Source organism: Limulus polyphemus, unplaced genomic scaffold, assembly GCF_000517525.1.
Source record: "Limulus polyphemus unplaced genomic scaffold, Limulus_polyphemus-2.1.2 Scaffold395, whole genome shotgun sequence".
Lineage (NCBI taxonomy): Eukaryota > Metazoa > Arthropoda > Merostomata > Xiphosura > Limulidae > Limulus > Limulus polyphemus.
In genome coordinates this window covers 282,775-300,662 of record NW_013666005.1, presented here as the reverse complement: position 1 = coordinate 300,662, position 17,888 = coordinate 282,775, and the positions used below count along the sequence as shown (strand labels likewise).

General features: G+C 31.3%; 1 protein-coding gene across 1 annotated transcript in view; it reads right to left on the bottom strand.

Annotated features, from left to right (window-relative positions):
* Positions 1-17,888, bottom strand: part of LOC106457946 — a 94,899-nt gene that overhangs the window by 64,326 nt on the left and 12,685 nt on the right. Inside the window, exons 2-5 of the mRNA XM_022384038.1 lie at positions 14,731-14,826; positions 7,273-7,392; positions 3,216-3,314; positions 1,138-1,305 (exon numbers count right to left, since the gene is read on the bottom strand). Coding sequence (XP_022239746.1) covers positions 1,138-1,305; positions 3,216-3,314; positions 7,273-7,392; positions 14,731-14,826 — 483 coding nt within the window. The remainder of the gene's footprint in view (positions 1-1,137; positions 1,306-3,215; positions 3,315-7,272; positions 7,393-14,730; positions 14,827-17,888) is intronic.

Here is a 17,888-nt window from a genome sequence, read left to right as displayed (position 1 = left end):
CCAGCCATTATTAGTCTCAAAGTGGGTTCCTCGTCATCGAATTATGTGTATATGTTTGTGTGTGTGTATATATAGACATACACACACACATGGCTGCTTAAAGTTTTAAGTACATTGGTATTGTAGCATTCAACTTTTTCAGCAGTTGTATAATTCATTTCTGTTAGGATTTATCCCTCAACAACTATAATTATGTACATTTATGTTCAATGTATTAATTATCCATTAAATGTCTCTCTCTACAGAAAATGTGACTATTTCTTACTTAATTTACATCAGTTCAATCAGCATTATGCACCTGAGCTATTCATACCTGATAATGAAAGATGATCAGTATGATCCTCTCTTACTTTAGCTCTTCAGTACATTCAATAATAATAAAACAAAAGATAAATCCAGTTGTTCATTTCATCCTTTTATTAACTTAACAATAGTTAATATTCTTCATAAATAAGAAAAAAAAACACGGTTCTTCATAATACAAGTTTATATAACACAGTTTTCTTCTAGCTATATTAAAATAAACAGTTGTAATGTTAATGTTTTTTTAAAAGCATATTTAAAAATCAATGCAAAATAGCTGTGATGATACAAAAAACAAAAGTTAAAATTAATGGAACATTTCATTCAAGGAATTAAGTTTCTAATATCAATTAAAAACTTTTATTTAACCAATAAAATGTTAACTGTATTTATTCTTTTGCTGGTACATTACCTAAAAATATCTATTATTGTAAAAACTGTTTATAATGTGGTCATAAATACATAAAAATTACAAGCCTCATCAAAATCATTAAACAAAAAAAAAAAGATGCCAAATACATAACTTATTTTGAAATACCTAACATATGCACATCACTGCTTTCAAAATGTACAGTATACTAGTAAAAGGGGCAATAAGTTAGTATACTGGAATACTGTGTAAGCAATGTTAATGGTTTCATGAAAAAAAAAAACATATATCAAGTCAAGCTTGTTAAGTATTTCATAAAGCTGCAACTAACCACTTATGCAATACTGCATTTTAACATAAATACATAGCTTTTAATTAATAATATATAGCATTATACTTTAGTAAATTAATTTTGTATAAAATTACACTAAATGATATTTTTATATATATATACAGAAGCTCACCGAAGTACTAACATCCTCAAGTATCTGGGAATCTTTTCCTTTACGTTGAAACTTGGGAAAGTTTGTTTGTTTAGCAAAATGTAGACTAACAGCTGCTGTTGCTATAGCATTGATTATCATATCCATGGCAGCAGCTTCCATTGATTTTTGGGCAGCGGGAAGGATTTTCTGAAGTAAAAATGATCAAATACAATACATAAACACATTCTGAGTTTATAAAAATGTAAATATTACTATTATTATACATGCTGAATTTAACAATACACTGTTTTATAATTTTTTCATGAAGATATACCACACTAGCAAATGAATGCAACATTATATATATATAAATACACAAAATCCTAGTGATAAAGCAGGCCTCGACAAATATTTTCACATCTCAGAGCCAGCCCAAAAACTTAGGAGCCAGGTCGAATTATTTAAAAGTTATAGAATATATTTTGAGTCAGTTATGTGGTTAAGGTATGAGACATACAGTTTTACACTAAAAAACAAAGGGTTCATTATTAAACTTTATTATATGTCATATATTAAAGTTAACCTTCAGCATGTGCAATTATTAAAATATTTGACTAAATAACTATAACTTAGGTGGATTTTTGCAATGAATGAAAGTAAAATAAAAATAATCACTGCGATATCAATAGGCCAAGCATGTTGTTTCAGAGTAGGTCTAATCTACTCATTACTACAGCAGTGTTCAATGATAAGCAAGGCCTTTTGATGTGCCTAATCTAACTCCACTACTGTTTGTACCAGGAAATGGGGGCTATATTTATTTACTTTCACAGCAACGAGTGCATGCTAACAATCACATGATATCAACAACCATTTGATAGTATTGTCTAAACTAACTGGCTTTGGTCCCACCTGAATCTAAACACACACACACACACTGATTGGTTGAATTGAGAGAAAAAAGAAAAACAAAATGGCAAGAAATTAGTAATGTGTTGTGCAGCCACAGTGCTTCATTCCTGAAGAAAACATGAAGAAGTGCTGAATCTGCCATTAAAATCCTAGAAACAATGTTTGATTTCATATTCAAAGAATGAGAAATAGTTCCAGACTTTCAAGAGTCCAGAGCTGTTCCAGATTTGAGTTATACTTAGCACATGAATAAAATGGGAGAAAATACTAGACGCCATGTTGAAATATTTAGTTGCCATGATGACCTGGCGCCTGGGATTTGTCAAAGCCTGTGATAAAGTATCCCTGTTTTTACAACTGGTGATATTAAAGTCTGTGATGGCATCTACAACTTGTGCATTTGTTTATATTGAACATATTTTATATTTAGATATTTAACACATTTCAGTCCAAGGGTTATATTGTTAATACACTAATGTACTACAACACTGTTCTTGAGATTTTATTGCTTAGACATATGTTACTCTTTAGTTTACTGATATCCTGACACCTACAAAATTAATTTTGAATATGTAATACATCAAAAGAGAAAATGCATGTGTGTGTGAGTGCCTAAATATACACATATACAGATAAATATCAACACATGCAAAAGCTGTATATGTTATCACAGATATTAATGCCACTGGCTGTACAAATACAAGGACATTATATCATTTGAATATCATATTATAGAGATAAAAGACATTTATTTGTAAATAAGGATGTAATAGTGCTCACAGATAAATGGTAAAATTATAACCAGCCTGAGTCTATTGTTACATTGTTTTTCTTCTGTTTAGAAATGTCAAAACCAAAATTGATATAAGCAAACTTTATTCTAATATTTGAAGTAAATATCAAATGAAACATACACGTAATATATTGAACAAATAAAACTTTAAAAAATATTAGTTACAATAACATACTAGAGAAGCACATTTCATCAATATTTTTGAACATGTCCACAAATTTAGGTATTAAATATTTTAAAAAAAACAACAACATGAATTTGGCCCTAACAAATAGAGTTCAATTCACACCAAGGAAGGAACTGCTACAAGTTCTTAACTCTCAGATTTTCTGTATATTTATACTAAAATTAATATAAACACTTAAAAATTCTTTAAACAACAACATAAAAATTTAATATATTTCTAACTTACTGGTGGTCCGTGAGAGGGTTTTAAAGTTAACTTTACATCAGGTCTTTCCACAAAACAAAAAATGAAAAGAAGCTCCTCTACATTACCGAAGACTTTTAACTGCAATGAAATGAAAAAGAAATTATTTTATGACCAGTTTCAATTACAATTTAAAATCTCTACAAATACAAAAAATACCTCTAAAAATCCCTAATGCATATGTGTAGCTGTCAACACTTTCATAATAGTATTTGTATTTTTTCTCACCATAAATTTTGTTTGTGAGCACTAATTTATCTTTTTCTAGGGAAATTATTTTAAAATTTACATTACAATTTAATTCAATTTTCTTTACTTTACAAAGATTTAACTCTAAAATTACCTTAAAATAAATGCACTATAAATAAGTATGCTGTCATGTGTGCTATACAAAATACATAACCACATTTTGTAACAAACAAACAAAAATTCACATTATTTAATTTGGCAATACAGTGAACTAGAAAAAATACTGGCATATAGTGAGAAGTAATTTTTTGGCCTTACATACTAGGAAAAAATTAATATGCCATGCATAGTGCCCAGAGCAATCCTAACAGCTGACTGACCTTTGTACATAAATGGTGTATTGTTGTGTTTATTAGTAACTGTATGCGAATGTATGAGTGACAACCATTGCCACCTAATTAACTATTTGACTTTATGAATAAACAAAGGTTGAACTCATGATCATCTGTAATTCGTGTATACACATTTTTAAACAATACCCTGCACATAAAGCACAGGAGAGTGAGAATGACTGATTGTTACTGTGAATGTATTGCAGCATAGGATAATAAAAAAATCATCTTTCGACCCTGTGCAAATACCACCATACTGGTAATAAACTATTTTGCTATTATATCACCTAATTAAACAAGTATTAATCTATTTTACTGCATAACTTAAATACTATTTGTTCATAGTTGTACACATATAACTAAATATTATCTGACTCTAATGTTAGTAATAGTAGGCCTATTTGTAGTGTAATTTATTCATTATGCCTAAATTAAATATAATATAAGACTTACCAAAACTTCATCACCTGAAAAATACTGGAAGAATGCTGTTCCCTCATATAGTGTGCACTTCATATTTGAGCCCAAAATTTTTTGAAAAAAAGTGCACACTGTACATGGGTATTTATGGTAAATGTAATTTGTAATTATTCATCATTGCCACAAAACAAGTATTTGACTGATGAACTATGCTAACAAATGCATATAACATTATGCATCAAATCTTAAAATGACTATACCCTTAATGCTATTTTTTCCACCTATTAGTTGCATGAAGTGTCCTACAAACCTACGGTAACTGTGTCACATTACAAACCAACAGGTTTAAAGAAAAAATGAAATATCGCTGTTTTTGACTGTTATCAAATGCTAAATGGAGAGGATCACAAGCTTTTTATTTAAATAAACAGAAGAGAGGCTTTTGGAGAAAGTTATTCTTTGCTCAAAGTTATATTCATATGTTCTTCTAGTAAGGGGAACTGATCTACTAATTTCCTTAATTCATGTAATTTTATTCATTTCTATAATATATACATACTAAACAGGTGTATGAAACATTTTACTTCAACATAATTCAATGGAAGTCAGGTTTAAACCTTTAACCCTTTCACAATGGGAGCCACTTTAAATGCTTTTATGTGCAAGTCATTGTGTTACATTCAAAATTTAATTAAACAGCTTTAATATTATAATGTATATTATGATTCAAAGTTATATTTTATCCAAGTTTAAAGTCTTTATTACAAAACAAATCTTTAAAAACTACTTCAGATGTATTTTCACGTGACCAAAGAGTTATGAAAAATCTCTACTTTGGCTCTCTGTATCTTCAATAATACAATGGTAATAGAGTAGAGGTACAATTAGCTACTAAGATGCTTCCATAAACTTTTGACTTGTTCCTTTCAAAGTACTCTGAATGAATACAGTTAAAACAAGTAATAAATTTTTTCAACCAATGAAAGCAGCCACACCCACCTTCAACAGATTTGTTAGAGCTTTATCTCTTCCATGTATACATTACATACATATGTGAATGTAACAATTAGAAAGAGCTCATTTTACGGTGTAAACTACCAACACTTATTATGAAATTGAAACCAAATCTTCATCCCAAAGTACATGAAATTGACTATAGTATTGCTAGCTATTTGAATGACTACAGCACTTATGGTTGTTTCTTACCTAAATATGTTACGGTTAGAGATACAGTTTAAATTGTATTTGGGTCTTACTATTATATTTTAATTAATTATGTATTAGATATGTTGTAAAATGCATAATTAAAAGATTTAAACAATTTTTTTACAGATACATCACACTTTGCATCCATTCTCAAGGCTTATGAGATTACGCGCTGAACAAAAATTTTGTCGAAGGGTTGTGCATGTCTCCCATAGAAACTGTTATATGCCTCGAGAGCACCACTTACTTGTGTCAAGATGAATAATAAGTGATAAAAGACAAGAAAGGAAAAATAAAACAATAAAAATTAACTATATGTGAAAAGGAAAAGAGCTGAAATTACGAATTTATTAAAAGGAAATGTTTTTAAAATATTCTACAAAAAATTAAAAGGTATGTTTTTTTTATATTTCCTAATTTTAATTATTTTATTGCATTGTACATTGATGATAATAGCTAGAGTTAGTGATATGGTAGAGAAAATGAAAAATAAAGTATAAACATTTACCTTAAAAATACTTTGCATATCCTTTTAGGAGGTTCTAGTGTTTATGCAAATGAAATATGAAAACTATAAGACAAAGAAAAGTATTTTTATACTTAAAATGAAATTGAGTGCAAGTGACTACACTAGAAAAATAACATATTTTTAGTAAAAACAATTATAATAACAATCATTCTTTGTGTACAAGATACTTATGATCTTTAACAAAATCTTACCAGTTTTTGAGAAGATTTATTATGAAATCTCAGAGTTACTGCATGTATTGTTGTACAAGTGAAATTTGTGACTCGATTTCCACAAATTGCATGAGCCCACTGTGAAAAGGTAAATTTGCACAGTGGTACACAGTGGCTCAGTATGGTAATGTTGGGTCTGATTTCTCTGAAAAACACCACATGGTGAAAAACAAATATTTACTGATATTATTTCCAGTTTGCCCCTGAAGAAGAAAGGTCCACCTTTCGAAAGCAAAGCATTGCGGTTATAGGGTTTTTATTCATTACTATTATTATAAAGTTTTTGTGCATTATGCATAAAGAGAACTCAGTTTATGCTTACACAGGGACACATGATTAAGTTTGTAAAAATAACTTGGTGCATAGTGTGTCCTAAGCCTAATAATCTAGTATGTATGCAATACATATCCTGCCTTTTGTACAGTAGTCTGAAACCCAATACATTTTTATAAAATGAATTATAACGTTAGGTTTTGGAAATTATAGTAAAATATTAATGCTTGTATCTCAGTAACTGTTACATGCAAAAATGTCCAGGATAATATTTCATCAGTGCATTTCTGCATCATGAATTAAATTCAAAACTTCATTACTGGAGTTGTTTTTTAAATAATTATAGCATTATACCCCAGAATCAATACAAAGTATAGATTTAAGCAATTTTGACTAGAAAAAAAAACAAAAAACATTTTCTTGGTTTTGCTGGCTGATTTCAGTAGTTAACCAGTAATCTATAGTTTTTATTTGTTTTTTGTGACCAAAGCAAAATAGTTATTTCACTATCTGCAGTACATTAGGCTTATTTACAGTGTAGGGCAGAAAAAAAAAACACAATGTCAGTTTTCACTATACCATTGCATGATGGTCTGTTAATTTGAATATATTTGATCACTTAAAGTTTTAAAAATCATTAATAAAATATTTTGTACCATTTTAATAAATCGTTATCATTGATCTGTTTCAACCAGCATTTTCAAATAGAAATTTACCAATCTGTATTTTACAGATTATATCAATACATTTTCAAATGATGACCATTATTTCAAACTAAGCAACTATGTAAAAATCATGTAAAACAGGTATTCACTAACTTTTCCTTCCAATTTTTCTATAGTTAAGTCATACTGGATGGAGCTTGTATTCTCTCCAACTTTGTAAGTGATGAGAATTTTGAAACCCAGTCTTTCATTCCTCACCCTACAGGTGGTCGTCTGCAAAAACATAATTGATTCTAAGTAAGAAAAAAATTCATTGTATATGAAAAAATACAAAATACTGAAATTACTGTAATTTATACAAAAAAAATTGTGAAATGCTCATTATACAGTATAACTGTTCAAGTAGATTATTGTGCTTAGAACCTTATAAATATAATTTTTTTTCCTAACCAGTGATAAGAAATATTGTTCTTCTCATTTGAAAAGTATCCTATATTTTGTTTTGATAGAAGAAAAATCCAAACAATTTTTAATTTGCATGAAACAAACTAAAGTATTTGAAGGTAAATTGAAGGTATTCAGTGATAAACAATTTGTTCATATTATAGGAAAAGTTTTAAAATAAAAGTCACAAATGAACATATCCACATTAATTTAAATAAAACAAAAAGAATTTAAAAAGTTATTGCACTGAGTCAGTCATTTCCTCTTTACTTAAAAATGCTTCTTTATATACTCTCCACAGGTGTATCAATCACTATATGTTTCAGTTTGCTAGAAAACACAGAGTATTAACTTAATAAAAAGATATATATATAAAAAAGCTGGTAAGTTTTGTGGCATTATTTATCTTAACCTTACAATAGTTTACAATGTATTATGAGACTGACACCACTTTCCCCTAGCAGTGATGTACAGATATTATCAATGGTGCAAAAGAGTATGTAAATTTATGGTCACATGAAATGTTATCTCATGGTCTAATGACTGAATAAAAACTCTGTCATGAGTTTCCATAAGTTAGTTCACAAGAGATAGCTGACAGGTATTGTTGGTGGTTATTGCTCAATGCTGTTAATGATTTTGTAGTTGTGTAAATACAGAATATTGTTATTTTGGAATTAAGTTTTTCTTCTTCTGGTTCATTTTCCTAATTCCTTTATTTATCAAAATATTAACCCTGACATTTATGGTATATTGTTTTTTAATGTTAGTGGCAAATCCTAGCCAGGGACATACTTATTAACTGTGTTTTAGGGAGATATAAATTTTATATTCTAATTGTTCAAAAGTATAAATTTTTTACTTCTGTGGGTGTTATAGGTCAATAAATTTGTTTTTGTGTTTTCAACCCTGGTTGTAGTCCATTACAATGTAAGCATTATATTACAGTGTTTATTACTAAAGCTGTAGCTTGCTACAGTGACTGCAGAATGCTCTTTCACATGGTTCTACAAAATAAAAAGAATCAGATACAATAACTAGTTAAATGAAATTTCGAAAATTTTAACATATCAAAGAAACTTAGATACAGAGAAACTGGCTAACCACTGAATTTGAACCAATTACACAATACTTTTATCCATATACCCAAGTCAAAGGAAATGTATGACTAATGTTAGAAAATTACAAATATTTCTATAAGTATAACAAGCATTAAGGTTTTTTTATAATAAAAGTTACAAGTTTGTTAACAGTAACACATTCTGGTTAACTCTACTACTTAATGGACAGATTTTGAGCTTCTGCAAAAGTTGAGTTTTGAAAGCCAGTCCCATCTTTTTATATTGAGTATAATCTATTCAGAGAAAAAAAAAGTTGGTTCATAACAAATTCTTTTACTTTGGACAAAAAAAATAAATCTTTATAATCTATCATCAGTTGAATTGTACAAATAATTTAAACTTTTATGTAATTAAAATATGAACGTTAAAAAACAAACAAAATATTCTATAAACATTGATGCATAATGGTTACTGATCCCACATACAATCAATAACCACTATCAGCAGCATGGTTTGTGGAGCCTAAACGTGTAATTTTCAGTTTCAAAAACAATGACTTATAAAATAGGCGAATAACACGAAAAATAAATTTCCGCATATAGCTTTTAATTTAGTAAAAAAAATTGTGTGTGACAAGCACTATACATATATCTATATAAAAGAACGATTAAGTTAAATGCACATAGTCCAGTATTTCATTCAACATATTTTTAGTTAACCGAATAGTTACGCACTTTCTACATTGCGTCATGCAACTATAAAAACGTTACTTTCCATATTTAGTTCAAATTCGTTATATGTTGTGTCACCATATCAGATAGCAATTTCTTTATTTCTAAGGTGCAGTCCTTACACAGATGGAATACCTAGAAGCTCGAAATATAAATGACATTGCAACAAAATTATACACGTGGGTGTTGTGATAACCCACACAGCGACTAAAATAATTATGCACACACACAGTTTTGAGGATTACGCCATGTTGACCTCACTCTGATTACACACGTCACAAAAGGTGCATGTTTTCTCTCATAAACTCTATAACTAAGCGTAGGTGCCTCGCACGTGAACACGTATTTTGACGATTGTTTGTTTGTTTTTGAATTACGCGCAAAGCTACACGAGGACTATCTGCGCTAGCCGTCTCTAATTTGGCGCTGTAAGACTAGAGGGAAGGCAGCTAGTCATCACCACCCACTGCCAACTCTTGGGCTACTCTTTTACCAACGAATAGTAGGATTGACCCTTACATTATAATGCCCCCATGGCTGAAAGGGCGAGCATGTTTGGTGTACCGTGGATTCGAACCCACGACCCTCAAATTGCGAGTCGATCGCCCTAACCACCTGGCCATTTTGACGAATAGTTTTACAAACATCGTAGGGCATTTACTATTGTTCTCTCAGATATTGGATGAAAACAGCATAGATACGATCACTAAATAACCAGATCACGTAACTTGTTATGGGAGCGTTGGATGTGAAATAAATATTTCGTTTCTTTGAACATCCATGTATAATCTTAACATTTAAGATTATGAATGGCTGTGAATTATTTACAATGATACTGAGTATCCATTATTATTCAAAATAAAAAGTAGTCAAATATCGTTTTATAATTAGCACTGGAGACAATTTCTAGACAACAGAAAATTTTAAGAATTTGTAAATAAGTAGGAATTTTAACAATGAAAAATGGTTGTAAAACACTGTACTTTTGCTAACTGTTACGTATATAAGAGGTTCTAGTCTGTACTGCGTCACTTCCTCTACTGAACGGCTAGGAAATAATCAAACTGTCCAATAAATTCACAACTTTATCAATTTCCTCTACAAATCCGAGTGCAGTTGTTGATAAGCTAAAGAATGTGTTAAGCCTTTCTGTTAGAAACAACAACAATATTCAAATATAAGAAGACAATTAAAAAACTTAAAAAAATCACAACAAACTTTGCTAGATTGTAAAAAGATCAACATATAATACGTTTTCTTGATTTATCCATCGCATAACAATTATTATAAAACTATTATTTATTTTTCTATGCTGCGAAAGAACTGTACACAATTAATAATTTCACTATATTCTGAATTAAAGTATCACTATCACAAAAGCGAGTTCAATTTTAAACATGTATACAACTATCGGTCTTTAAACATGCTTATAAAAATCTATTGAAAACACCTCAAGCAAAATATTTATTATACTATGCTAAAAAAAAAAAATCAGTTAATCCGTGTACATTTTAACACCATCGATTTTCAAATAAGTACAGAATATGTGCACACCAGTCGTACTTCGGTTTGGGGACTTATTTTGAACATATGACATTTATTTTTCTGCATTTGGTGCACGAGGTGATTTTGTTTTCTCGCGTTGATGCCGATCGATAATGTAAGAGGGCGCGTAGATTCCGTGAAAAAAGGTCAATAATATCGACTAAAGTAAACATGAAATATACCAGAAATGTAGAATGCTATCCAACTGATGTTTCAGTAGATTTTAATTATTATAGTGTAAGTTTTCTCGGATACTGGTATACTAGTTGAAGTATCAGTTCAACGCACAGGGAACGACATTGTGGGTTAGATTCGAACGCCACTCCGAACGAGTTTCTTGTGTGAACATGTTGCGCTATGTAGAATGGATAAGGTTAAAAGTATGTGTAACAAGTCTAGTTTTGGTTCAGGTTTTAAATGTAAACACGCTTTTGTGTTAAATTCAAAATGAAACAAATGTCCGAAATTTTATTTTGATGAAAGGTTCGGAGTCTTAATTAGTTTGAATGAAGACTGTGATAATATTTTATTTATTTCTTTGGCCAAATAAATCGACGAAGAAAAAAATTATCCCAACACTTCCATGGTCAGGTCTCATTCTTAATTCTATTAATTGTGCAAGTTTAAAATCAAAACAAAGTATAGTGTTTGTTTGTTGACTTTTTCGCAAAACTACACGAGGGTTATCTGTGCTATCGGTACATAATTTAGAAGGTTAGATTAAGTGGATGGTAAATAGTCAACACCACTTCCCGCCAACTCTTGAGCTACTCTAATCAAATAGTGAGATTGACTGTCACATTATAACAACTCCATAGCTAAAAGAGCGAAAATGTACAGAGACGGTTTTTACTCCCGCGATCCGCAGATGGCGAGTCAAGCACCCTAACCACCAGGCTATGCCAGGACTCAACTTCAAATAGTATTCCATTTTTAGGAATTAACTGCTTTGTTTATATCACTATCCCCCCTCCCCCCAGTGGCACAGCGGTAAATTTACGGACTTGTTTGTAACATACTAAAAACCGGGTTTCGATACCTATCGTGGACACAACACAGACAATTCATTGTGTAACCTTGTGCTTAACTTCAAACAAGTATATCATTCTTTAGTTTTGCTACCTCTAAAGTTTTGGAGAAATTACATCACTGGGTAGAATGGGATATATTAGACAGAAGATACCATAAAGTATCTTGGAAACAAGACAGCACAACTTGCAAGCAGCACGATTTGTGGTATTATAGAATCAAAATGGCATACTGTAAATCAACTTATCACTTATAATAAAGAAAAGATGGACATTTTATTTACGAGTTAATGCAGTATGTAGCTTATTACTATGGAATCACAAGAACATACAAAATTACTTAACCTACATAAAATATTACGAAATACAGGTAGAATGACAAGACGAATAATGCTCAGTGCTGAGATTCGAACCCGTGACCTAGATATTACGAGTCGACCGCCGAAACCACCAGGCCATGCCAGGCTCAAATACAATAAATGTCGCTCAATGAATAATAGGCAGTGACACTGAATATTAGATAAATTAATTGCAAAACACCTTTACTGTTGTGCTACTTATCCAATTATATATGTGTGTGTGTTTGTCTTTTTAAATAGACGAAGTTTTTTCTACACTGTTATAGTCAGTGAAGTTACTACGGATTCGTGTTTTTGTGGTATGAACGATTTTTGATATTTCGGACATTGCTAATGACTTGTTTGTTTTATTTTGAAATTCAATAAGCAGTTCCTGAAATATTATATATATATATTACACACGAAGAACATTCCCTACCATTCGAGACTGTATAAATGCCACCTTTATAACTAATAAATCGTTCTGTGAGTGCTATCTTTATCGGGAAACCTTGTCAGAATGGTGCTGTGTAAAGTCCAAATCAAACCGACATTCTGACCTTGACTAGAAATAACAAGTTCACTTTGTATTTACGCATGCACGTGTATTAATTCCTGTTTCTAATGGACCCCTTTTTATTGACCTCTAGGATTCAATTTTCGTCAAATTGGGTGATCTGTATCAATTAACTTGATATATAACTACTAGTTAAAATACATTCAAATATGCAAAAAGTTAATACTGATATACAGCTAGCAACAGATGTATTACTATTTTTGTTTATGGTTTTGAATGAGAAAAATAAATCATAGTTGTTATATAGACGTTTACTTCTCACTAATCCTTTTATACAAGTCCAAGAATCAGAATCAACAAAGCAGTAGTTCTCATACTTTAGTCACACGACGACCCCTTTTAATTTACAATTTTTTCGCGGACCCCCAAACCTATCGGTTTTTTTGTTTTGAAACTTGAAAAAAAAAAAAGATTTGTACATGTAAAGCTGTATTCGAAAATTAAATGTTTTAATTTATATAAATTTAATTTTACAAAAAAAATTCAGTCTATAAATAATATTTTTTAAATATTTTTTTTAAATAAAATTTCGGACATGACTCATGAGCCCCCTGGAGTAACCTCGCGGACCCAAGGTTGAGAAACGCTCTATAACATATGTCACCAAAATAATTTGATGTACAACTTGTATTCAACGCAAATAAAATTTAAATCTTTTTCGAAATGAAACTAATAACATTGTGGTGAACCCTCCAGTGGATCAGCGATAAGCCTGTGAGTTGACACCGTTAAAAACCGGGTGTCGATACTCGTGGTGGGCATAGCACAGACAGCCTACTGTGTTGCTTTGCGCTTTACAACCAAACGTTGGTGAAGAATCATTATTACATCAAATTCGTTGCAGTTAAGCGTACATGCTAGTGATAAAATTATTGCCTTTTTCATACAATTAAGAATCAATTCTAAATTATTTATTAGGTTTCGACATCGACTTGAGTTTATAGACCTTCGAAAATGTTTTACGTACTTTTTGTTTTGTTTTTTTCTCCCTGGAGGACCGATTTCGGTCCAGAGGTTAGTGTGTTGGGTTGTAACCTGTTTCCACACACACACACACACACACACACACACACACACATATATATATATATATATATATATATAAAAGGCGCACTCTGCACTTTGGGGCCGTGGGTTTGTTATAATGGTGATGATCAAGTCCCACTTCTTGATTTGAGTAGCCCACGTTAGTGGTGTTGACTAGCTGCCTTCCCTCTAGTTTGTCTAATTGCTTTTGCGCAGAATTACTCGAACAGACATTACGCTACTGAACTGAGTATCTTGTCAATTCAATCAAACATTGAAACAACGCATTATTTTTGTATTATATAATTGGACGGGGTTATGTGATCCAAACATCTCTTATCTCAGAATCTATCTCAACAATGAGTGCCATGTACTTACGACTTGAAATATTTCAGCTTCCCAACTTAAAATATGTACAGTGACTTTGAATGTTAGCAGTCACTCCTCGTTACCATGGCGTTCAATACAACAGAATGGTAAAAATGGCAAATTAAAAAACTTTTACCCAACTCCTGTATTTTAGATGGAGCCCCCATATGTTATATAAATCTCATTATAGGTAAAATGTAGCCCCTAGCCTGTGGAAGATGATTTTGGTACGTACAAGGTATGATGACGTTTTCCAAAATATTTCAGTATATGCTTTAAATATAACAAAGTACGTACTATTTTATTTTGAAATTCAGGAAACAATTCATTAGCAATGTTGAACATATCTCAAAAATTGTTTATTGTACTTTTATCGATTAATTATATAACAAAGAATATTCTTGTACCTCTTTTAAAAAAATAAGGTTGGGGACTCTATGAAAATCTAATAATTTTCAAAATAATACAAACAGTAAAGTTGATTATACGTACAATATTATCGTTGGATTCCGGCATGGTAGAAAGGTCGATCAAATGGGGAGGGAAGCTTCCTGGTTGAATTTGGTGGAACTCCACATGAACATCATTCTAATAAACAATAAAAAACAAAAATGATTAATACTTTTTTTATCATAATATGAAATATATTTATAGGTCGTACTGTATACTGCAAATTAAACGTTTATCGACAGAAGAATCTTATGCAGAATGAGACTTATCTCTGTCTCTTTCTCTCTCATCACACACATACACACGGGGGACTGGTTATATTATACTAAAAATATTTCGAATATGTAAATATATGTGACGTGAAAATAGCCGATATAAGGTCGCGGTGGAACGGAATGTATCAGAACACAAGTTTACATTGTTTGGAGTTTCATCGGAAATGTGATGCTACCAAAAACTGATCGCTTTTCGAAAGCGTATGTAACAACCCTTTCCGATACAAAATATTCATATGCTTAATACGTGTTGAGATTAGGGATTTGGAATTTCCAAGACGGAGAGATCCATTGTTATTAACGGCATTGGAAAACCGAAGAATATGAATCAATTTGAAGCATCGAGATCTTTGAGAAAAAGACCTGTATCGTGAAATACCCAAGTCTTGGTAAGCAAAATGCGGCGTTTTAGAACAGGTGAGAACTCGTAAATGCAGAAGTCAGTGGCAAAAGTTATTTACCAGCCCTAAGCAGTAGTGCACAACATAATCAAGAAGGATCTTCATCTGGAAAAGCGACACATATCACGTGTACACGAGTTACGTTCAACTGTAGGTCAGATTAAGTAAACAGCTGGAGATTGGAACAGGTACCCAAAACGGCGTCTATGGATTTCTATGTTGAAAGGGGCGCTGGGAAACCGTCGACCTTATACACAAGGTGAATTATGAGAATATGTAGGGCGGAGTGATGTGGTTTGAATATGACAACTTTACAGCATAAGTTTTTTGCAATGGAACTAACTACGCTGTATGGCTATTGTCAAGATGTGCACAGTCATCAGACAAAGCATTACTTGACGTGACGACGCTCCAAAGTCGGTCTAATATAACGAATTTAAAATCTGGATAGAATTTCCAAAAATTGTACACAATTATTTAAAATATAAAAAACTGTTTGCTTGAGAAAAGATATTGAGAGAATCATTATTAATATTGTTTGCCTGACCTTATCACAGTTTAAATCTAATACGGCATTGTTCAACAGTGTACCTGTGTTTTCTCGCTGTATCGCTTTGCAAATGTTAAAGATCCGCTATGTATTAAACATTAGTATGTCAAGAAATTCGTGAAGCCTAAAAATGCTTATAATTTATTATTATTGCTTATTTTTTTATTTTTTTGCCTTAGTTGTCCACACCACCTTTAACGAAGGTTTCATGTAAAAACATCAACGGGATAATGCGTGAGCTTAAGCATATCAGGAAGAACATGAAAGCTTGTTTAGGGTTATAATAAACGTTTAAATATATTTAGTTCCGTTCACCTAATTTCCTGAAGTATACGAAAGTTGTTTGAAGTTTACAATCAAAACAGGTCCTGACCCAGTGACAGCCATCCACGTACATGGTAGGCGTTTACAAAACGATCCAAATAACAGCACTATGACATGAGATAATACAATTTAAAAACGCGATTAAGAAAAGGCTTAAATAAAGTTAAAATGAATAGTTAACATTTAAACATAGACGAATAATAAAAAAACCTTACAGTTTCATTTTTTAAACAAAAATATACCGGATATAAACACAAACAAAATTAGCACATAGGATATATAAAATTAGAGATATTGAAAACAACCCTTAAGCTCGGCGACTTCGACGAGTTTGCTCTTCTGAACAGAACAACTCGTGCTTTGAAAGCGAATGAGGTTTTAGGTCGTTTTCGGTAGTGTTAACATCGTTTTTCATTTATTCAAAAGTACATATAACGTAACAATGTTCTTGTTCTGTTTGAATTGTTAAAGTACGTCTTACCTTTTACACAACTTATGTTTGGTTGTTGTTAAGTGTAAAGCTACACAATGAGCTGTGCTCTTTCCACCATGGGTATCGAAACGGAAGCCTACAGACATGCCGCTGAGACACTGGTGGAGCCACATTTTATGTATTTAAAGCTAGTTGCAGAAAAAAAAAGCCTATTTCGAAAACATTTTTTAAAAGGTCAGGTAATGCTGAACGTACGAAAACTTTAGATATTTCACACACACCATAATGTAATGAAAGTAAAAAGGAATGTCAAATGTATTCATTTAGTATACAGGCCATGCTTCCTAACTTACAAACGTAATCGTTTAGTATACAGGCCATGCTTCCTAACTTACAAACGTGTTCATTTGGCATACATGCCATGCTTCCTAGCTTACAAACGTGTTCATTTAGTATACATGCCACCTTTTTAACTTACAAACGTGTTCATTTAGTATACATGCCACCTTTCTTAACTTCCAAACGTAATCATTCAGTATACAGATCATGTTTCTTAACTTCCAAACGTATTCATTTAGCATACAGGTCATGTTTCTTAACTTACAAACTTGTTCATTTAGTATACAGCCCATGCTTCCTAACTTACAAACGTGTTCATTTAGTATACATGCCACCTTTTTCACTTACAAACGTGTTCATTTAGTATACATGCCACCTTTCTTAACTTCCAAACGTAATCATTCAGTATACAGATCATGTTTCTTAACTTCCAAACGTATTCATTTAGTATACAGGCCACGCTTCCTAACTTACAAACGTATTCGTTTAGTATACAGGCCATGCTTCCTAACTTACAAACGTAATCGTTTAGTATACAGGCCATGCTTCCTAACTTACAAACGTGTTCATTTGGTATACGTGCCATGCTTCCTAACTTATAAACGTATTCATTTAGCATACAGGTCAAGTTTCTTAACTTCCAAACGTATTCATTTAGCATACAGGTCATGTTTCTTAACTTCCAAACGTATTCATTTAGCACACAGGTCATGTTTCTTAACTTCCAAACGTATTCATTTAGCACACAGGTCAAGTTTCTTAACTTACAAATGTATTTATTTAGCATACAGGTTAAGTTTCTTAACTTACAAATGTATTCATTTAGCATACAGGTTAAGTTTCTTAACTTACAAATGTATTCATTTAGCATACAGGTT